This window comes from Lemur catta, chromosome 2, assembly GCF_020740605.2.
Source record: "Lemur catta isolate mLemCat1 chromosome 2, mLemCat1.pri, whole genome shotgun sequence".
In the NCBI taxonomy this organism is placed as follows: domain Eukaryota; kingdom Metazoa; phylum Chordata; class Mammalia; order Primates; family Lemuridae; genus Lemur; species Lemur catta.
In genome coordinates this window covers 129,069,294-129,092,333 of record NC_059129.1, presented here as the reverse complement: position 1 = coordinate 129,092,333, position 23,040 = coordinate 129,069,294, and the positions used below count along the sequence as shown (strand labels likewise).

At 40.8% G+C, this 23,040-nt stretch overlaps 1 protein-coding gene across 4 annotated transcripts in view; it reads right to left on the bottom strand.

The window, feature by feature from the left end:
- UTRN (utrophin) overlaps window positions 1–23,040 on the bottom strand; it is a 472,601-nt gene that overhangs the window by 410,241 nt on the left and 39,320 nt on the right. For 2 of the 4 annotated variants that reach the window (XM_045544517.1, XM_045544520.1), the window contains exon 1: window positions 6,632–6,882. The exons of the other annotated variants lie outside the window; for them this stretch is intronic. In XM_045544517.1, the coding sequence (XP_045400473.1) occupies window positions 6,632–6,725 (94 nt within the window). In that variant the 5' untranslated portion in view covers window positions 6,726–6,882. Of the gene's footprint in view, window positions 1–6,631; window positions 6,883–23,040 lie in introns of those variants that run through there. 4 annotated transcript variants of the gene reach the window in all.

Below are 23,040 nucleotides of genomic sequence, written 5' to 3'. Positions count from 1 at the left end.
TGGATAGGAAGGTGATTAGGTAAGAAGGGTTCCAGTAGGACAAGAAAGCGGAAATGAGAATTGTTTCCTCAACCTACCTGCAAAATATCCCCAACCTCCCAGTTTAAAATCCATCCCTATGAAATACACTCTGCCTTTTTTAATGCATATGAGCAGACATAGGATGTAATAATTATTTTAAAGAATTCACACATGGGCAAAGATAAAATACAATCATTCTTATTTCAAGATTTTTTTCTCCTCTATTCCCAAAAGTCCCTTTCACCACTGTCACAGAAATAAAAGGACTATTCTTTTCCTGTTGCAACACTCGTTAATGTCGGATAATAAATATTTATTAACAACTAACTAACAGTTCTCAAGAGTATTGGCAGATGCCAGATTGCATGGGTGGGTTAGAGTTATTTCAGGAGAAAGTGAATCTGCTGAGGGAATAAATTTTTTCTGCTAAACACAATCCAGGAGCTACTAAAACCAGCAAGGGAGTTATTGCCAAGGAGTCCAAGCAGAAGCTAAAGGCACAGAATTTAAGAGTCAACAAGAAAATAGGCCAGGTCAAAAGCTGGGAGACAGATTCTGGCAGCAAGTTTTCAGCAAGAGGTTGGCTGGGCCAGGAGAAAAGGGTCAGTGTTGGTATGATAGGACTTACTTCTCAAAGGGCCAAGTGGATCGCTATCTGACGAGGTATTTCCACAGACAATATGTAAGTGACCTGGAAGAATCTGTGCAAGGTGCCGATTTTACAAGTGCCATATAGCCCAGTCTCTCAAAGAATCTGCATCAGCGGCATTCAGCTGAAATCTATCATGTTTCCAGAATACTATGACAGTTCTCCTCTATTTGGAAAAATAACCCTCTCTGCAGACTAAATAAAGCTTTTTATATAAGGCACCAAAGGCAAATAGGTCGTGCAGCACAGACACACAGGGGAGGCGGCAGTGTGCCCTTTCCCTTTGCTTGCCTTGCTTGCTTGCAAACAATAAAAACCTTTCTGAACAAATGATAGTGAACTTTGAAACCAGAAAAACATTTCGGGCACCCTGCCACACAGATATCCTCCAAGCAACTGCAGGCCATTTGCTGTCCCATATAGCTATTTCCTGCCATGTACTGGATCTGTGGTTAAACGAGCCCAGCATAGAATTACAGCCTTGATGCTGTAATGTGAAAAATCACTAACAAATCTAGATCAAAGGATGAGGACAAACTGATAACTTTCCAATATGATGGTGCATATGGAACCTCATTTAAACTAATGTCTTATCTTCATTTAGCATCTAAATGTCTTTTTTTCCTGTATTAACTTGAAAGCTTCTACTAACATAAATAGCCACCATTTATTACAATCCTCCCCACAATTTGCCAAGTTAGGTACAAGGAATTTTGCATACACCTTTAAATGTTTACTATTATCTCCATTTGCAAGTGGGGAAACTGAGGCTCAAGATATACCATACTTGGGATTTAATTTTAAGCCTGACTCCACAGCCTCTTTCTGCTAACTCTAACATGTTCCATAAAATACATGGAAAATGGGATTTTCTATAAATAAATCTGTGATTTACTATCCATCTGAAAATAATTTATCAGTACATGAAAAAAATGTAATAAAATAGTGAGGGCCCCTAAATAATTACTAGTTTCAGCCCAGTTTGGGATGATGATGGCTTCCACACCAGCCAAAAGAGAAAAAGGAAATATAGAATCTAAGTCCAAGGACTTAAACCTCTGTCCCAGAGATCTGGAAATAATGTCTGTCTTTTAAGGTAGTGGTTAGCCATCTTAAAACTCAAAAGAAATTCAAATAAGTCATTCAAAATAAGCCATTTTGTAGGAATTTCCTTTGTAATCATTAAAAGTTTAAAAGTCAGGGATCCAAACAACAGAAGAAAATGGGCAATGTATGAAAAGGCAATTCACTGAAGAATTAATCCAAAGAGCCAATAAACACAGGCAGAGAAGTTCAATTCCACAAAAAAGAAATGCAAGTTCAAACACTTATACACTACTTTTAATCTTTCTATCCTTTGTGGATGGCAATGTAACAGTAAAAGCATATTTGCCCCTGCAATTACTCAAGTGAGCTAAGATATGTGTACACAGATAGTTTTTAATAAATTTTTTAAGTGGTAAGCCACTAATACAGGATGGTTTCAATTTTGCTTCAGAAAAATACAACTGTGCTTACACATAAAGGTCTACATTTGTATATTCATAGAAAAAATTATAGAACAAAGAAAGCTACTAACAATGGTTATGGGGGGAGAGGGGGAATGACAAGTTTCGACTTTGTATAATTTTCCAAATTTTGCATGGAATTTTTTTAAGAAGGAGTCTCATTACTTAAGGTATTGTTAAGGATATTTTAAATACATTATCAAAAATTAGACTTGGGGTCAAAATTTTCTTATAATAAAATATTTTTTTTACTTAAGAACAACTCTACAGAGGGCCATAAGAATTCCCGCCCAGCTCATAACCCAAGTTTCAATACTCTGGTTTAGACAGAAAGTTTGGCCCGTGTTCCTCCAGTCCTAGACTAAAATTTCACTTCAGCACAATGGTAGAATTCGGCTATGACTCATCTTCCTCTGCAAAACAATGAAAGTTCTAGTTCAGTGGGAAAAAACTACTTGAGTTGCTAGTTCACTGAACTGTTCAAATGAAGGTGAAAATATTGGGGCAAGAGCAAGGGAGTCGCTGTGCCCAGATCCTATCTAATTCCCACACCAGCCCCCTCAGTGGCCCTCCAACAAGTGGATTTGGGAACAGTTAGAATAGGAAGCATCTGGCAACCTCTAAGTAGGGGTCAAAGAATCCAAGTGAAAACATGAAACAGATCCAAGACTACTTTCACAAGCTTGCCTTTCAAGTAATGCCAAGAAAAAATACACTAAAAAGATTACAGGGTGTACAGCCATATACCATGATGAATATAATGTTTGATTTCCTATTCCTGGACTTGAAACACCAGGCAAAGCCCACTATCAACTGACTAGATTTTCATAACTTTTATAGAACTTATTATTGCTTCTGTTTACCTGGAACTATTACGATAGCTTGCAAAGTACTTTAAAATGTGTTACATCATGAAGCCTGACCACAGCCCCCCCCCCAAGGGATTCTACTGGTTGGGAGACCCCATCTCAGAGGTTCACTGACTTTCGTGGTCAGTAGTGGGGGTAACTGGGACCCAGGTCTTAAGGGCCAAGTCCCATCCTTCGAAGAACTCCTCAGTACCACGTTAATCAGATTTCTCATTTCCCCCCCAAATTCTTTTGTTTCAAACAAGTCATTCTCTCTACCTTTCTCTCCCAACTTAACAATTCTGATTCTTGTGTCTTGGCAAATTATATTTACCTGGTCTTCCTAACCACCAAGTCATTTTCTCTATAAACATTAAGATCAGCAAAAAAATTCACAAGTCCTAAGAAATTTTCCCAGACAAACTTCACTACACTTACCACTCCAAATTCTGTGCTCCTTTATTTGGATACAGTCAACGGATGAGTCAGGCCACCACCAGACCTTGTATTCACCTTCCCCTCATCCCCTCCAGGCCCTCACCTCTGTAGGGGAAGAACTGTATCACTTTCATTTTTATATCCCCACAACTTCCCCAGAGCAGGGCATTTACTAGGTAGGTGCCTAATAAATGTTGACTAAATAGAGGAAAGAATAAAAAATTATAGAAGACCACAGCAACTTGGAATGGTCATAAACCTCCTGGAGTTCCAACACAAGAAACTTGAGCTTTTTAAGAACGAGCCATGCACGGCTCAAGAGAGTCTCCTGGTAGTGTCCCCAACTGGCCCCACCTCCACATTCACACACACCCTGCCCCTGATGAAATTCCTATTCCCAAAGTTCTCAACCTGCCTTGCTTCATGAAGACACCACCAGCTGGGAGCCCTGTCTCTTCCGAGAGGTCTGCTCAACGTTCACCCACCTGTTCCCGGTGAGCTCTTTCTGGACATCTTCTCAGATGATAACCAATGTTCAGTCTAACACACCACACTCTACTGCATCAGTACAGACTGAAACTAAGCCTCTATCCAGTCTTTTCCCAGCTTCCTGTTGCTCAGAATTCATGCATTCATTCCACAAGCAGGTACTGAGGCCCTCCTGCATGCCAGGCACACAGTCAGGTGCTGGGGGGCAGCGGCGACAAAGCTTCCTCAGTCAAGGCCTCAGTTCAGTTAAATCAAGGTTTCTGGCTGTGGGGCTCTAGCACCTTGGTGACTGTAATGGGAGCCCAGGCTGTGACTCTTCTAACTCATCCATCTAAAGAGGAAACGGCTGACAGAGCGGCAGGAAAGCAGGAAGGATGGCAAGATAAGCAGGGCCTCCCAGAAGTGGTTTCCTGAGCAGAGGCAACTTCCAGACATAAATCATCTGAGCAATAGTAGATGCCTAAATGTCCTGTAATGCCTCCAAATAATGTATTATATTTCACATTCTGAAGTCTTTTTTTAAAAAACTTTGGTCTCTCTCAGATTATTGTTAACATTCAGTGAAAATATTGGGGGTATTTTGGGGTTTTTGTTTGTTTTGAGACAGGGTCTTGCTTTGTCACCCAGCTAGAGTGCAGTGGTGTCATCACAGCTCACAGGAACCTCAAACTCCTGGGCTCAAGGGATCCTCCTGCCTCAACTTCCCAAAGTGTTAGGATTACAGGCATGCGTCACTGTGCCCAGCCAATGTTATTTTTAACGCTAATTTTAACATCTTTTTTTTTTCCCTTTTGAGACAGAGTCGCGCTCTGTCACGTTGGATATAGTACAGTGGCGTCATCATAGCTCACTGCAACCTCAAACTCCTGGGCTCAAGACATCCTCCTGCCTCAGCCTCCCTAGTTGCTGAGACTATAGGCATGTGCCACCACATCCAGCTAATTTTTCTATTTTTAGTAGAGATGGGGGTCTCACTCTTGCTCAGATGGTCTGGAACTCCTGCCACCTCGGCCTCCCAGGGTGCTACGATTATAGCCAGGAGTCACCCCACCCAGCCAATTTTAACATTTTCTAACAAGATCACTACAGAGGTCTACACTACAGACACACAAAAAAATACAGTTAAGTACGAACCAATGAGAAGAGAGTCTAGGCCCTTGTGGAATCTGAAATCATGTACACATTGGTTTTCTATTTTTATTAAAACAACATGCCCTGAAATATATTTTATTAAAAATAAATGCTTTCTATTGCCCTAAAGCCTTTTGCCTGATCATAAGGCAGGAAAGAATGCTATCTATATAAACCAGAACTCAACCAACACAGCCTTTAAATATATTTAACACTGTAATCCACTCATTTAAAAGTCTACTTACTATTTAAAGGTTTGTTTGTATTTTTCTTCCAATTGTCTTCTCATTCCAACCACTGTAGTTATCCCAGACCCTTTTTAGCAAAGCAGTAAGACAAAGACTAGCAAACCATAGAGACTATTAATGCCAGGGAAAGAAAGAGGAATAAGTGCAAGTCCCAGGAAATCTTTGAAAGGGCACATGCTGCAATTGCTGCTCCTATGCATGGGGTTTTAATTCAGGTCCCTGAAATGTATTTTGATTTTGTGTTGGAACCACATGGTTATTTAAGAGAGAAAAGTAATAGCCAATGAAGAGAAGTTTAGCACACCAATCTCCTATTACACTTGCCCAAGAAACCAAATTTACTGAAAATATGGGCTGCTCCAAACATTTTAGTTTAAATTTGCTCCACGGAGAACAACGCTTACACACTTACCACCTCATTCACGGGAGGTATGAAAGAAAACATTAAGAGGGAGAGTAATTCAAAAAAGAAAAACATTTTTTAAAAAACTCTTACCAGCCTCAAAGTTTTTTCATAGTGACAACATTCATGCATGATATATATGGTCAAAGAAAACACATCACTTGGGGATTTTCTCATATGAAAGCTCCTATGATCAGTATACACACATATATACATAAAACAAGATACGACGTCCAAACTGATCAGAAAAACTAAGTCACCCTGCAAGTAAAGTCCAGTGAGAGAAAAGTGCACAACACCTTCCCTATGTGAAGTTCTGCATCTCCACTTCTCACGGACAAGCCTGAATTTAAACAAAAACCCCACCATTTGCACTGTCCCCGAGAGCACAGATGTCTGACTCTCCCGTCACAGCTCTCAACTATGTATTTCAAAAAATAAAATGCCTTTTTAACCAAAAGAGTAAATCAAATACAAAATGGGAAGAGATCTAACAATATTCAACACCACAGAGAAAACTTCCTTTATATGACCGTAAACAGTGAATACAGAGTGAGCTACTTTGAAAATACACCGAGGTAAAGTGAAACATACTGGTCACAACAGATTTAAGGTTCCTTGAGTGCTTTTTCCGAAGAAGCTGATAACTGTGGCAAATTAGCCCCTCCTGAAGAGAATTATTAAGCAGACAGCATTGGTTCCCACTATTCAGAGTCCACGACAGACAGTGACATCAGGAAGCCCAGGCCCTGTGTCCCAGCACCAGCCTGGTCTGCCGTTAGCAGCTTTGTTACTTGAACAAACTGGCCTCAGCGAGTGAATGAGAGAGCCCTGTCTTCACTGACGTCCTCTTTCAAAACCTCAGTGGCCGGCAGTCAAGCAAGTTGACAACTTACCTGGTAATCGCTTGCAAGCCTGGAGAGCCACATGCCCTGGCAAATCCAATCTGCACTTTTTCCAGCGAAACGTGGTGGCTGCCAGCCCGCTCATCACCTACATCTGCTTAGATAGCGAGGAAAAAGATGCAGAGGAAGTGGACAACAAAAGCAGCCTGCGAACTGCACACTGGGATGTCCTGTTTTTTGAGCGGCTTTTATTTTTCCCACGAAAGGATCTGACTGAACCCGACCCAACCTCCTCTGAATACCCGACAGGAAGTTACACTTTGCAGTCAGTGAAAACGCCTTAGGTAGTTTTTTTGTTGTTGTTGGGTTGTTGGTGTTTTTTTTTTTTTTTAATTTTCACAACTAAGGGCCTCTGAATGTTCCTGATCTACTACAGAGAGATTATTACTTTGTTTCCTGTTTTGACAGCGTCAGCTGGTAAGGAACCGCTCCACCCACCCGCTACCCACTAGGTATATAAATAAAGGCGTTAGCCCTGGGTATATAACTGCACTGAGGAGTTTGGTTACATATTAACTATACTTCAAAGAATAAATCGGACTTATTATTTCACTTTAGTATCTATATATAACTTGGGGAAACAAAACTCAAAAGGATTTCTTCTTCATCCCTTAGAAATTGCGATTATGGAAAAAATAAGTTTCACCACCCAGAAGTACAAGATAAGAGGTAACTATTTTACTCATATTTTCCAGCTTACTCTGTTTTGGGGTATTTGCCTTGCTCTCTTGCGGTCACTTATGCACATGCTATCCACACACATGCAAAAAACAAAGAAAGGCATCATTCATGTTATTGCATCTAGTTTCTTGGTCCTTAGTTTTCTTTCTTGCTTTGAAATATTAATAGAAACTTTATACTTGTTAGCAAAGATTTTCATAGAATATGTATCTTTGTCAAGATACACACTGATTTGAACTAAAAGGCATCGCTCTTCCTGGAGGAACAGAAAAGAGAAACAATATTTGTCCCACTCTCCTTATCTCTGTATTTTCTCTAGACAAGAAGCTGTGTGACTCCGGCAAAATGCTCTCTCTAAACCTCAATCTCCAAATCTGTAAAATGGGAGTAGTGACCTCCCCTGTCGTCTAGGACTGTTGTGAGGAGAGACACGGTGAAAAGCACAGCAATATAGATCACATTTATAGTGTAAGCCCAATTCTTTTTTTGTTTTGGTAACAAATTTATTGATATGTGATTCACACAGTATGCAATTATCCATGTATAGTGTATAATTCAATGATTTTCAGTGTATTCACAGAGTTGTACAAGCATCATCACAATCAATTTTAGAACATTTTATCATCCCTAAAAGCAGTCACTCTCCATTGCCTCTCCCCACCCCTCAGCCCAAGGCAACCACTAAAATCTGCTTCTGGTTGCTATAGATTTGCCTATTCTGGACATTTCATATAAAGGAAATCAAATAGTACACAGGCTTTCGGGACAGGCTTCTTCACTTACTTAGCATAATGTTTTCAAGATTCATTAGGTTGTCGCATTTATAGTTATTTCATTTCTTTTTATGGCTGAATAATATTCCATTGTATGGATAAATCACATTCTACCTATTTGTTCATCAAGTCATGGACATCTGGGTTTTTTTCCACCTTTTAGCTAATGCCAATAATTCTTCTATAAGCATTTGTGTACAAATTTTTCATATGAACATACGTTTTTACTTCTTTTGGATATATATATATCCAAAATACAAATATCAAGGAGAATTGCTAGGTCATATAGTAACGCTATGCATAACCAAAAAAAGAACTGCCAGACAGTTTTCCAGAGTAGCTGCACCATTTTACATTCCCACGAGCAGTGTATAAGGCTTCCAATTTCTCTATATTCTCACCAACACTTGGTATTACCTGCCTTTTTTTATTACAGCCATCCTAGTGGGTATGAAGTGACATCTTGTTGTGATTTGATTTGCACTTTCTTGATGGCGATCAAAACTCAGTTTTTATCAGTAGCCCAAAAATGTCTCCATTCCTATAGGCAGGGCCAAATATTCAAAATACAGAACAACCAGTGAGGCATGGCAGCACCCAATCAAAATGGTTACTGAGACAATGTGGAAGCGAAATCCTTACGGTGTTCATCTTTGACAGTGGCTGTTTTCCAGTAAGTATCAAAGAATTTCAACATTTTTGCTGGTAGAGTTGTATGGGTTCATACCAGCTAAACTTTCTGGCCTCAAATCACTATCTCTAGTAAGAGGCTACTAAAGTAGCCAGGCCCTTCTTCCTCTATCAAAGGGTTGCTTCTGAAAACTGGTAAGATAATGAAATTCTAAATGCAAATATGACATTTCAATCTTTACATATTGGTTCTTTCCACCTGTTTTTCTATATGTGTCTTCTTCTTAGATAGAAACAGGTAAAATTAAAGCAGCCTTTTGTAAGTCAATAGCCACGATTTTTTATAGAAAGAAATTTTAGACCAGATGTAATTTAAGATTAAGCATCTCAAATTTTGAAGGTAGTCAACAAGAAGGACAAGTCAGGATCTAGAATGAGCAATAATTTCCCTTTCCCTCTCAAAAGTGTGATATTGGGAGAAAGATAGTAATTAACCAAAAAAAAATATATAAATCAAAGGGATTATCCCTTTTTCAAACCTAACCATGTCTGAACCAATTCACATACCATGATGTTAATGACTTCTTTTCTAAAACATCCTATTTTAAGATTTAATTTTTTCTGAGGCTGGGCGAGGTGGCTCACACCTGTAATCCTAGCACTCTGGGAGGCCGAGGCAGGTGGATTGCTTGAGCTCAGGAGTTCGTGACCAGCCTGAGCAAGAGCGAGACCCCATCTCACTAAAAATCGAAAGAAATTATCTGGCCAACTAAAATATATACATAGAAAAAATTAGCTGGGCATGGTGGCACATGCCTGTAGTCCCAGCTACTCGGGAGGCTGAGGCAGTAGGATTGCTTAAGCCCAGGAGTTTGAGGTTGCTGTGAGCTAGGCTGACGCCACGGCACTCACTTTAGCCCGGACAACAAAGCAAGACCCTGTCTCAACAAAAAAAAAAAAAAAAAAAGATTTAATTTTTTCTGATCCCTCAAAAAAAAACTAAATGGAACAAAATCTATATAAAGCACAACAAAGAAAATACCAAAAGGCTATTAACTTGAAAAAAACAAAAACGTTTTTCTTTACTTTTCTATGTAAGGCCTCAGGCCTTGCAACATGTATTAATAATGTGACTTCATCCATCTTCTAAAAAATTCTCCATGTCCCAAGGCTGCACTATGTAATCCATTGTTTTAGTTATTTCTTGGCATTCAGCTAACTATGAAACTGACCGTTGAACTTTCATATGTCAAATAGAACTTTCCATTGTGGGAAATTTCTAAAACATTCATATTAAGCTAAGTGGAAATGTCATCATAGCTCAGGAGCAAATAAGGTCTGTAACAACCAATATAACTTCTAAACTAGATTCTATGCAGGAAAATCAAACTATTCATTGCAGTTTCTGCAAATACTTGAAAGTGAAGAAAATCAGGAGCTACAATCAGTTTGTCAAAAGTTATCTGAAGGTTCTTCTAAAAAGATCTCATAGGAGGGGGCACTTTTTAAAACTGTTCTGTAATGTCAGAACCCACTCTATTCACAGATCCATTCTTCTGCTAGATTACACGGTGGCCTCATTTCTAGTTCTTGTGAAATCAATAGACCATTTATGTTGCAAGTATCTGTCTAGGGTATGCACTTTCTTATTCAATCTGGTGTTGACAGCAGTAATCAAATTTTGTTCATACCACTAGCTCTATTATAGCTCAACAGCAACTGGCTGCCAGCCTAGGTCTACTCTCATCAAAAAGGAAAGAAAGGATTGGAGTGGAGAGAGAATTACAAAACAAATCAGCCGAAACTACAGGAGGTGGTGTCAAAGTGAGAGACTGAAGCAAAGGCATTCGGAAACTAATCCTCTCTCCAGGGGGGAAACACACACCCAGCAACATCAGCACCACCAAACCCAGGCCAGGCGACCTTGGCCATTGAATGAACACATTTTCTTCATTCTTCCTGTTATCTACAAAACCCTCTTGGCTTTGAACATCGTATTATAACTGTCAGTCCTAAATAATCAACCTACACCTGACCCTGCAGAGCAGCAAGCTAGAGCTAGAGCCAAACCTCACCCTCCAATACCAAGGAGACCAAATGCAAGGGACCAGTCCTGGCACTTCCCATGAACCCTCAAGACACTACAGGCTTCATTTTGTAACTATTCTTTATGCAGTTAAGCTTCAGTCAAACATTTTTCTCAGATCGGAAAATGAGAAATTAATCTTATAGAAACCAGGGCAGCTTTAAGAAAAAGGAAAGAAAAAAAACGGGAAAGGGTGAAGCCCTGACTTTGAAATTTTACTTGATTTTCATTTGTAGACTTCAAATTCTCCAAGAAAACTAGACTCCTACTAATAGATATTCTCTACTTAAAAGCAGCTTGGATGATGCCATTTCCTGATATAACAAACAATTTTTTTCTCATTTTTTAAAACTTTCTGTCTTGAAATAATCTTAGACTTTTAAAAGAAGTTATAAAAATAGTACACAGAGTTCTCATATTCCCTTCGCTGAGCTTCCCCAAATATTTCCATCTTATGTAACCAGAGTACAATGATCAAAACCAGAGGATTAACATGGATACAATACTATGAACTAATCTACAATTATCTTTCAAATCCCAATTGTCCTCCTCCAATTGCCCCCTTTGAAATATGAGCCATATTTCAAAACCTCAAGATTTTTTAAATAAATCATGCCTTATCTAATGAACGTTTCTGATGCCCCTCCCAAAGTTCTCCTTCCCTTCATGCTGATGAGGTAGTGTTATCATTAACTTTGAATCTTCCTAGAAATGTTCTTTTCCTTCACAGTTCTTCTCTCCATGTATCATCAGTCAGTCTTACCAACCTTATCCTGTAAACACAAGTCAAATAGAGTTTCACAACACTTTGTCCAAAACCCTAGGGCCAGGTGTGTTGCCAAATCAAAACTTTTCCCATTTGAGAAAAGTTATAAAGCATGAGTCATATAGTACACTGAAAACAAAAACCAGCAAGATCCAGGGCAAATTCCCCTAATCAAACATGTGAATATTAATAGTTCTGCAGCAAATATGTATGTTTAATGAATGGTGAGTGGGATAAGTAAGGATTTTAAAAGAACTCCAGCTGTTCAGCTCAGGTTTCATCATCAAATGAGCTTAGCCCAAGCTCAGGTTTTACTGTCAAAACGAATTACAAAGAAAATACCTTTTGGTTTTCAGAGCTCTTTTTGGACGTTGTAAGTGCAGATGAAGGATGATGGATCTGTATCTATGAAAGCCACAGCTTCATCCATCTCCTGCCCACAACCCCCCACACCCCCATATCTTCTTCTACCTGGTCTCCTGGCAGAGCCAGGAGATGTTCCCTCTGCCTCTAAAGAAGGGCTCTTCACTCCAAATCACCCTCCCATAGAGCCCCCGGAGTGACTTTTCTTGAGTACCTACAACTGTCTAGCTTCAAAATCCTTAAAAGTCTCCAACTGCCAGGACAGAATCGAATATCTTCCATGAAGTTCATATGTCCCCCCAACCCCTGACTGTACTAACCACCTGCATGGCATTACAGCCGAGGAGGATGCCAAAATGAAAAAGGCAGAGTGTATCCTCACAATCTAGGTATTCCCGATAATATTTTCATCAGAGTAATATTGTTTAGAATACAACTTCTCTAATAATCAAAGAGCATGTTGGGATTTTTTAATTCATTTGCATCTAGCTAGGAAATTCTACCTCAGTTCTTGATCACAATAATGATTATTAACCAAATCCCACATGTTGACATGAAAAGAATCTTAGCAAAATTTTAATAACACATGTCTAAAAATACTCAGTATGCTATTGTTGGTATAGTTAAAACAATTATTAAAAGCAAAAGCCAGGAAAACGTTTTTTTAAAAACAAGCAAACCCAAAAAAGTAATGTCAAGGATGGTATTTAATGGGCTGAGGGATTTCTCATGAGATTGTTTTTCCAAAGCATGAAGATATAAATAAAATCTGAAATCATGCCTTTGTTTCCATATTAGTATATTAACGGAATTGAATGACACTATCATCAACAAAATTATGTTAAAGAGAGTTAAAACTAAGTCCCCAACATTGAAGAGCTTAGAAAGTATCCCCAACCACACAGAGGCAGACTTCAGACATAAACTTCAAGGAATTAATAAAAGGGGGAAATAGAAGGGGGAGAAATCGTGTTTTAAGTATTCATTTCATTTTCTCATATTCAAACAGACAAAGACACCTACTTGGAATAAGGAATTAAAAGGAAAATTCCTAGAAAATGTATTTCAGGATTAAATTATAACCTTTCTTACAAGTATCTCAGGAAAGCTGCATGAGCGCAGTGAGATTAAGAGATAGAAACAATCCCACTGAATCCCTTAATGAGGGGGTAGGGAGAGGTAGCAGGTGCTCCAGGAGAGGTGAGCAGGGAGCTAAGAGGGGAACTCATGGTTCCCTCCCAAGGCGGCCGTCCTCTCAGCACAGAGGGGTCAGGGGTGAGAGGTCAGGGGTGGGGGGGTGAGAGGTCAGGGGTTGCTGTGGGTGGCAGGGTTCCTCACTGGCAGTGTTGTTTCCAAACAGAAGTGGCAACTGCCCGGAACCCAATGAGGTGAGGCATGTAGTGGCTGACAGCCATCTGTGGCGTGGGTGCCGAGAGAAGCCGTCACTCTGGAGAAGCTGGATCCCGTCTGCCAGGGCCACGGGAGGAACCCTCCGTTGCTGGCCACCTAAGGCAGAGGTCCCAGGATGCCCCTGCAGCTGCAAACATCTCAGCGGAGGGGCAGGAAGGCAGGCCGTCGTCAGAGTGAGAACAGTTATTTAAGGAGACAGTAAAAGACATGAATAAAGCAACACAAATACTTTAAGAAGAAAGAGGAATTTTTAAATATTATTTAAAAAAAAAAGAAAGGGGGTGATTTTATTGAACTGTTTACACGTTCTGTTTTTAGAAATCAAGTGGCAGCCTGCTGGCCCGTGGAGCAAAGGACAGCAAGGGAGTTTTCTTGAAGTGCCTTTTTTGGCATTGTGAGGAAAACTTCTCTAGTTTCTAGAGAGTTCTAGAACTTTCAAGCTTCATGGGAAGGTATGAAGAAGAGACACCTGGAGATTATTCCTTTGTGTCTGCGGTTAAAAAAAAAAAATTGAGAGACGTGACCAAGTATCCTGTAGGACCCACCTGCACTGACAACCTCAGAAAACTTGAGCCACTGCCTGTCTTCCTGCTGGCTCTCTGCAGCTGAGGGTGCCGGGCCCTGCACATCGTCTACTGTCACCCAGCTTGTCTGTGGAGATGCCGGAGTCTGGATTGAAGTCCCCACCATATCAGTTTCCCCCCTCCATGGGGCAAGTCACTCCCCAGCCGCAGTCCATCAGACACACCTGCATGCACCTCCACCTGGATCACAGGATTCTATTTCTCCCTTCATGCAAATGTCCTCATGCCAATCCGAGGATGCTGGCCTCAGAAGATATGGGTATGAACATGCGTGAGTCAGTGCAGACCCAGCTGCAGCCGGTACACACAAAGACAGTCCTGTCTCACCATGGGCACACCCACTCAGACTCTCATGTGTCATGTCTGTCAACTTGGGGATGAGGCATAATCATCTGCTTGTGACAACTTAGGGCTGAGAGTGGAGAGAAGATGAAGGATCCAGGTAATAATTAGCAGAACCAATGATGAGGCACTGACCGGCGGGTATTTTAAATCAGCCCCAGGACTTCCAGGATGCTATAAAGAGGTCCCGGGAGGTAACCAGGTGAGAATAGAGAATGCAAGTCATGGTATCACTCAAGAGTTTATGAAGCCACAAGACTCAGCAGCAGGTTCCCAGGGCCCGAGTCCAGGGAGAAGCCCTTGTGAGAGCCAGTCAGCTGCCTGGGAGGTTTCCAGAGCGCCTGCTCTGTTCCATGCAGTGCAGGCGTGAAGAGAGCCAGTTCCCAGGCTGGGCAAGGTGACTCAACCCCATGTGCTTTAGATGGAGTGTCGAGGCGCTTGCTCTATCATTGTCTCAGGGTCAGGTTCAAGTACAGCGACAGGCCAGAGCACGCAAAAAGGGGAAAGGAGAGGGCAGAGGCGGAGTGAACAGGTGGGCGTGAACATGGCAGCAGGCAAGACTTGCACAAACAGCCTATTATTAAAGTGTTCTAAGGAGTCGCAAAGAAGGGGGAGGCAGACAGGAGGAGGGAACTCAGAAACATCAGAAGACACAAAGGAGAAATGATTTAGAAATAAGGCAAAAACCAAAGCTGGGTCCTCTAACTCCAGGGCAGTCCCCACTGGTGAACAAGACATTCCCAAGCTTCCAAGTTGGGAGCATTTATGTGCCATTCCACATAAAGCTTTGCTTTCCATAAAATGTTTCCCTTCCAGAGACTGTCCTTGAGTAAATCTATCTATAAAAGTGTAAATAAATCAAATATAACAGAGTTGGTTTTAAATTAGGAAAGTTAGACTAAAATAATTTCCTGGAGGTTGCCAACACAGGAGAGGATTAGAACTACCCAGGTTCCTATTTGACCATTGGGACACAATTTGGTCAGTATTCACTTTTAAGGATCCCTGAGCTTTCAAGTTCTTTCACATTTATCTTCATTGATGCCTACAAAATTCTTACAAGTTAAGCTGTGTCAATATTTCAACTCTCATTTGAAAAATGAGGTAACTGAGGTTTCATGACACTGAGTAAAACACTAAATTCATGCTGTGAGTGTACTTAACCTCAGTACCAGGCCCCAGCTAGGGAGCCTTCCTTCTCCCCCAGTGTGTGCCTTCGAGAGCAGCTCCCTGGCTTTCAATAGCACTGCCTGAACCAGCATGAGGCCCAGAGATTACAAAATTATTTTTATGAAAGAAAATGATACTATACAATACTTCCTCTCTTCCTCGGAGTCATAGCCAAAAATCAGATGAAGCCAAGGGGAAATACATGTTCCTCAATAGCAGTAAGGTTCCAGGTGTCAGGTAGCAGCAGCTGCTGCTGAAAGCCTGTTCCAGCCCCCTCCCCCCACGTCCCCAAGCCTGGCACAAGCACATGCCTCAGACTCTGGAGGCTGCTCAGAAGTGAGTCTTTCAGGGACAGAATGACAACGAGATCCAATATGACTACTCCTGAGGTCATTAAAATCATAGCCCAGATGGAAGAAAGTGGTTACTCTTCACAGGAGTTACTCATCTGACCCCCCCACACACACACCGGAAAGAGCGGGGAGGAGAAGGAAATGAAAGCAAGTGACTGTAGGTTCTGGATTTCACATGCAAGAATAGCCAGCAACAGGTGCAGCGTTCCGGTGAAATTAAGACTCTCAAAATGCTTCTCGCCTCCGCAGCACAAAGAGCCCAAGCACAGAAACCCAATATTAGGCAGTGATGTCAGAAGTGCAAATCATCATCCTTCTATAGCCAGCAGCAATTTTGTTAAAAAAAAAAAAGAAATACCAAACAGACCACAATGTATTTTTCTGCTGACACACAACTTCTTTCGGTTTGGAAGTCCTCTCTTTAAATAGTTTGCCCCCAAATAATTTAGTGTTGGTTGTAATACGACATTTTTTAAATACCTAGTGACCAGCATAGTCATAGTAGGTGGGCAATAAATACATGCTGAATGAATAAATGAAACAAACAAGTAAACAAAAAAATCCTTTTCACAAATAAAGATCACCAAAATTTCACCTGCAGGGTAGAATATAATAAGGGCATTCTTTCCCATTTCTCCAAAGAGAGAACAAAAGGTCCAGGATAAGGGCAAGAGATATCACCAATGAACAATCGACAGATGCAAACCACCCATCCCTGGCTGAAGCTAAGGAGCCCTATCTGCCACCCCTTGGGATCAACAGATCTACGCGTGGAATTTTCATTTGGAGAAGACCCAATGGGAAAAACAACCACAATCATTTAAGCAATTCACCTTTATATCTTCCTTTTTTTCAATATGCCATTTCACTAACATTTTGCACTTGCCATTCCTAAAGAAAGAAATTTTGTTGTGTAATCTTATTCAACATGATAGCTTATGTTATAGAAATATGTCTTATGCTATATGTGACATGTAGAAGAAAGATCTGAGTGTGGATAAGATGGTGTAGAAATGAAGCCACTATAAGAAATGACAAAAGCAGTGGAAAAAATGGCAATGAAATTTAGCCCACAGTTGGAAAATATCTATTATAGGAATACTGTATTGAATAAAAAGATTAATATCAGTGTCAGAACATCACTGACTACATAAGTTAAAGGGTTTAAATAGGTTAAAATAGGATGAAAAATAATGATATTAACCATAAGAATAAAGTGTTCAGGCCAGGTGCAATGGCTCATGCCTGTAATCCTAGCACTTTGGAAAGCCAAGGCAGGAAGATCACTTGAGGCTAGGAGTTCAAGAACAGTCTGAGCAACAGTGAGATACTGTCTCTACAAAAAAAAGAAAATTAGCTGGGATTGGTGGCATGCACCTGTAGTCCCAGCTACTTAATTTAGGAGGCCGAGGCAGAAGGATCGCTTAAGTCCAGGAGCTGGGGTTGCAGTGAGCTATGATGATACACAAGTGCATTCTAGCCTGGCCAACAGAGAGAGACCTTATTTCAAAAAAAGAAAAAAAAAAAAGAATAAAGTGTTCAGAGCACAGATAAGAATAAATCATCAAAATTATCAGATTTCAGAGAACTGAGCAATACAAATAAAAATATAGTGTAAAAAATAACTATAAAATTACTATAAAGAATGGCTTGATTTAACAACACACGTTGCTCAATTTTTTTAATTTACCAATTTCTCTTGTTTATAACTCAAGAATTTCAAGTATTTCCCAATGTATTCAATTTAAAGGCTCGGCGTGGTGGCTCACACCTGTAATCCTAGCACTTTGGGAGGCCGAGGCAAAAGGATTGCTTGACGTCAGGAGTTCGAGACCAGCCTGAACAAGAGCGAGACCCTGTCTCTACTAAAAAAATAAAAAATAAATTAGCCAAGCAACTAAAAATAGAAAAATTTAGCCAGACGTGGTGGCATGTGCCTATAGTCCCAGGTGCTCAGAAGGCTAAGGCAGGGGGATGGCTTGAGCCCAGGAGTTAGAGGCTGCTGTGAGCTAGACTGACGCCACAGCACTCTAGCCTGGGCAACAGAGCAAGACGCTGTCTCAAATATATATATATATGTGTGTGTATATATATATATATTCAATTTAAAGAATCCTTAGATTGTTTTTCAAGTTCTTTTTTCCAAGATTCAAACTAAATCCCACTATTTTTTACCTGGAGGTAACACCCAAAGACCTTGAATAAAATTCTTAGCTAAGAGCCTATGTGCCTAGTTAAGAATTACCTCAAACTTTAAGGGATAAACAGAAATAGCAAGTCCATTACAAGTGTTTTTGTTTTTAAACGACACCTTTTCATTCATTCATTCACGTGAAAGGATCTCTCATCCCTACAGGACAGTCACTGTACAATAGTGAACAAGACAGTCTTGGTCCCTGCCCCATAAGGAGAGCACAGTCTTGGGGACCTGTCAACACTAAAGCAAATAAACAAATAAACAAAGCCATGAGCAGTGGATGGTGAGGAAAACAGGACAAAATCTACTTTAGCTGCATGTCAGGACAGGCTTTTCCAAGGAGGTGCCATTTAATCCAGTGCCCAGTCCCAGAGGGAAGAGCTGGGGAGCTCGCCAAGAGCGGGGGAGCCGGCATTCCAGGTAGGAAAGAGCCTGGACACAGAAGCTGTTCCCGGAGCTGAAAGCCGACCAGTGTGGCTGGATGGGGCAATGACAATGACGGGCAGTGAGCGAAGCTGAATTATAAATTAGAAAATGGCATCTCACCGTGTGATTCACACTCACCGAGTGACTCACTGAGCCTCTGCCTTCACAAACACTTTCCCCTCGGCCTAGAATTCCTCCCTTCCACATTCTTCTCTGCCCCTTTCAGTGTCCTTTCTTTCAGAGAAACATTCCCTGAGCCTCTGAGGAAGAGCAAAACTCCAGGACTGAACTCTTCCTAATCTGTGGTCCCCCAGCACCTAGTATGTGTCACCAACATACCCCTTAACACACTGTGCAGAATCACTGTGTTCAGAAGCCTGAAAGCAGGAATCTGGCTTTATTTATCTGTTTCCCAGCAGCCTATCATGGAACTTGGCACCATCCGATATGAACTCTGTGAGAATGAGCGAGTGACCGAACCGAGAGAGCAATGGACAAATTAAATGAATGCAGGAGCGCTAATTTATTACTCGCCTGTTGGAGATTTGGAATAGTGCCATGGTTACAGCTCCTTAACTTATTTACAGTTTAACTTCTACTCCATATGACTTTCTCACAACAGACACTTTTGGGCAAATCTTCCATTGCAGAGAAGTGATGGAATAACTTTCTCAGTGTGTCATTAGACATTGGACCCAATCCATTCACATTCGACAAACAGGCATTAAGTGCCAGGCCCTGTGCTAGGCTCTGAGGCTGACAGTGGTCCTCTCCCAGAAAATCTTATTTCAAAAATGCTTCTAATGACTGACATTGTTAGATTCTCCCCATGTAACTATCTTATTTCATAATATTATTAAGAAAAAATGTTTTTTAAAAAATTCCCAAGTCACCCAGAAGACAAAATGATTTAGAATCTGTTACTCAAAAATTTTCACACAAATTCTTGGCAGATGGTGTCATGCCTCGGCTTCCTGTCAATGAACAAATGGGCAAAAATTTAGGTAACCACAACATACTAAGCGAGTCTTCTTTACCTGCCTGGAACTCCCTGTCGTCTCCATTTGTGGAATCAGATGTCACTTCCATTTCTCATGGGCTCAGCAAGTCCTCCCAAAGCAACAGCGCATGCTTTCTAAAGTCACAGAGATATGTGCACCCCTCGGCTGGAGAATATGCTTTAATGGAGTCAAACTGAAAAACTGGGCCAAACAGTATGGGAACCCTGGATAGAGAAGTCCCTCCCCAACTGCCCCAACCAGAATGGTTACATTCCTGCCTCTGTGCATAGCCCAATCCTGGTCTGCTTGGTCTGAGCGTCTGCCAGGTGTGGAGCCTGTCGCCTTCAAATTCAGACGTGTGACAGCATTTATCTGCCTAGGAACAGCAAGGTATGCATTTCTACAAACACCACTGTTCAAATTGCTCAGTACGCAGAGAAACCAAGCACTTCCTCACTTCTCCTTGGGTTTTCCTTAAATACAAGCCAAATAAAAATCTAGGTGAGGAAAAATGTTAAGAAATTTAACAACAGAAAATATTCTTTTTTAAGTTTCTACCTCTTGCAAGACAGCTTGTTCTCATAAATTTTACAATCTACTTTCCAACCTATACACTCCAAACTAATTCCTAAAGCTTTTACCGATCCACCCATTAATGCACTAAATAATACATGCCCTCAAACTAAAAGGTAAAACGATGCCTCTTCAATCAGGATTAGAATACTACTGAGTGAAATGCAAACTGCATCTTTCTGCCAATGTCAATGTACAGCTCTGCTCACTTCACTCCCAAACACTGGCCTCATTCAGGCTTTCTGTGGGCCAAGCTCTGCCAACTTCAGGCCTTACATGGGCTCTGCCTTCAGCCAACACCCTCTACCACCTTGAGCTATTGACTTGAATAGCTTCCTCAAGGGGGTCTTCCCTGACCACTCCCAGCCATCCCAGGCCTGGGGAAGGGCCCTCATGATTGCCCATTACAACACTAAAGAATGTTTATCCCCTAAGCAATTTAAACAACTATATTAGGCTCTGCAATTTGATACATGCTTCTTGTACTACACCACACAGTCTATGAGGCCAGATGCCGTAATTGTGCTTATCAATGTTGTCAACCATGCCCAGTACAGTGCCTGGTGTCTGGGACACTCATCAAAGAGCTATTTCCATTTAGAATCGTTATCTCTGTTAGAACACTCCTCACAGCACACTGCTGCCACTGCCAAGGTCTAAGGAAACAAATACTCATTTTAAACCATCATCTCCACCAGGGGTGTTCAAGACCAGCCTGACCAGCTCTTCAAGGCAGGTGGTCCATGAACTTGGACAAGAAAAACAATTAGGTATTTTCACTAACCTCTAACAGAAATTTTCATCTTTTTCCATTACAAAGGCAGGTCACAAAACACACTATTAGTTAACATCTTTGATTGTATCACCACCAAAAATCACAACCATTTTCAAATCAACTTACAACTCTAGCAGATATCTTGAAAAGATCATTTGTCTCATCACCATTTCAAAACAGTTTGTTACTAAATACACTAATGAACAGCAACTGTTACTCTATAATGGGCTTTTAAGGTATTTTGATAACTGCATGTCAGTGTAATTAGTTTCCTTTGTAATGCCATGTACTCTATTTTATGCATTTAAAAACATTTTTCTGGCTTCACTCAACTGCCAAAGGAGTCCATGGGGAAGAAATGGATGAGGTTGATGAGGGTAAAGAATAAAAACCCAGCAGCTCGCATCTGTAATCCCAGCACTTTAGGAGTCCGAGGCAGGAGGATCACTTGAGGCCAGGAGTTCAAGACCAGCCTAGGCAACAATGAGACCTCTGTCTCTACAAAAAATCTAAAAAATAGCCAAGCACGGTGGCACACCCTTGTAGTCCCAGCTACTCAGGAGGCTGAGGCAGGAGGATTGCCTGAGCCCAGGAGTTTGAAGTTGCAATGAGCTACGATGACACCACTGCACTCTAACCCAGGCAACAGAGTGAGACCCTGTCTCAAAAATAAATACATAAATAAATAAGAATAAAAACCCTAATCTACATCACTATCATGAGATATAAACATGTGATGCACCAAGAAACATTTACATTTTGTTTCCATTTTTCCAACAGAAAAGAAGACAAACTCTGTAAAATAATTTAAGGAGATTTGAGGACCATGGCCCAGAGTTATGCCCAAGAAGCCTTGAGCAAGTAGATCCACTGTGGCTGGGTAACAGTTTGGTTTTATACATTTTAGGGAGACAGGGATTACAGGTAAAGTCATAAATCAGTATATGGAAGGCATACATTGGTTTGGTCCCAAAAAGTGGGACATCTCAAATCAGGGGCTTACAAGTCATAGGTGGATTTAGGGATTCTTAGGTGACAGTTGGCTGAAAGAGCCAATCCGGCTTTGTCCAAAAGACTAGGAATCAGCAGAAAGGAATGCTTGAGTTAAGATAAGGGTCTTCTATCTTTTATGTGATGCTCTACTGGAATCAGGTTGGGAAGTAAATCACATCATAAAAACCTGTTTACTGAGATTTTTATCATTTGTAGGCATGACTCACCAGGCCCCCTTAGAAAGGAATTTTTTGGGAAAAGAAAAATATCAGAGTTCAGTCCTCAAATGGAACATATTTTTATTCACTATGAAAAGGAGTAGAAAATTTCCATTAAAAAAGCAATTCAAAATAAAAAATTAAGATGCTATTTTTACAATAAATAAAAATATTATTTCCTTGGTTTTAATACGAGACAATTATACAAGAAGAAATTCTCAAGGATCATTAACAAGTTTAACTGTTAATGAATGATTCAACTGTTCAACACTCCTAAGAAAATTCTTGATATGATGAAATCTCTCCCACTTTTTTCCAAAAAGACTCATCCTTGAACCATTAAGCCCCTGGGTTTATAAAGGGAGGTTACCAGATAGGTAGGGCTACAAATATATTACACTCCTATTTCTAACACATTTTCTTAGTTCCAGCCCACCAATTGGAGACTCACCTATCTTATTTCTGTAACAACTCTGTGAATATATGCACACCCCCTCCAGGAGGAGTAACAGAGTAATCGTTAACACCTTACTATGACTTGCTTTAACCAGCCAACCATTAAAATCCACAAGCTGGCAAAAACGCTTCAAAGGAGAAGGGAGAGGCCAGGGTGGATGGAGTTAGGAGGCCAGTGGGCAACAGCCAGGGGCCGGACCAGAAGAAAACAGGCTCAGAGAAGACACCAAATTCAAGTTCTTCAGAGTCTGGAGGGCAGCCAAAGGGCCCTAGTTGCGTTACCAGGACTTCTGTGGAAGGCCAAATATCACAGCATTTCTCTTACACAAATTAAGACAGGTTCTGGCTGGTTCAGTTGAGCAGCTCCCACTACTCCAGTAACTTACTCTCTACCACAAAAAAAAATGATCCTTGCACCCCTCCTCTTCTTCCTCCCATAACCCCTCTCTCTCATACCCTCTCCCTGTTTTAGTATCTCTAAAACTTGGATTCTAAGCCCAAGGTCAGCTTGATCTACCCGCTCTAATCCACAGGTATGTCTCGCACCTCTTTCAAAATATTTAACAAAACCCCCTCAATATCACACAGTACATATAAGCCTAA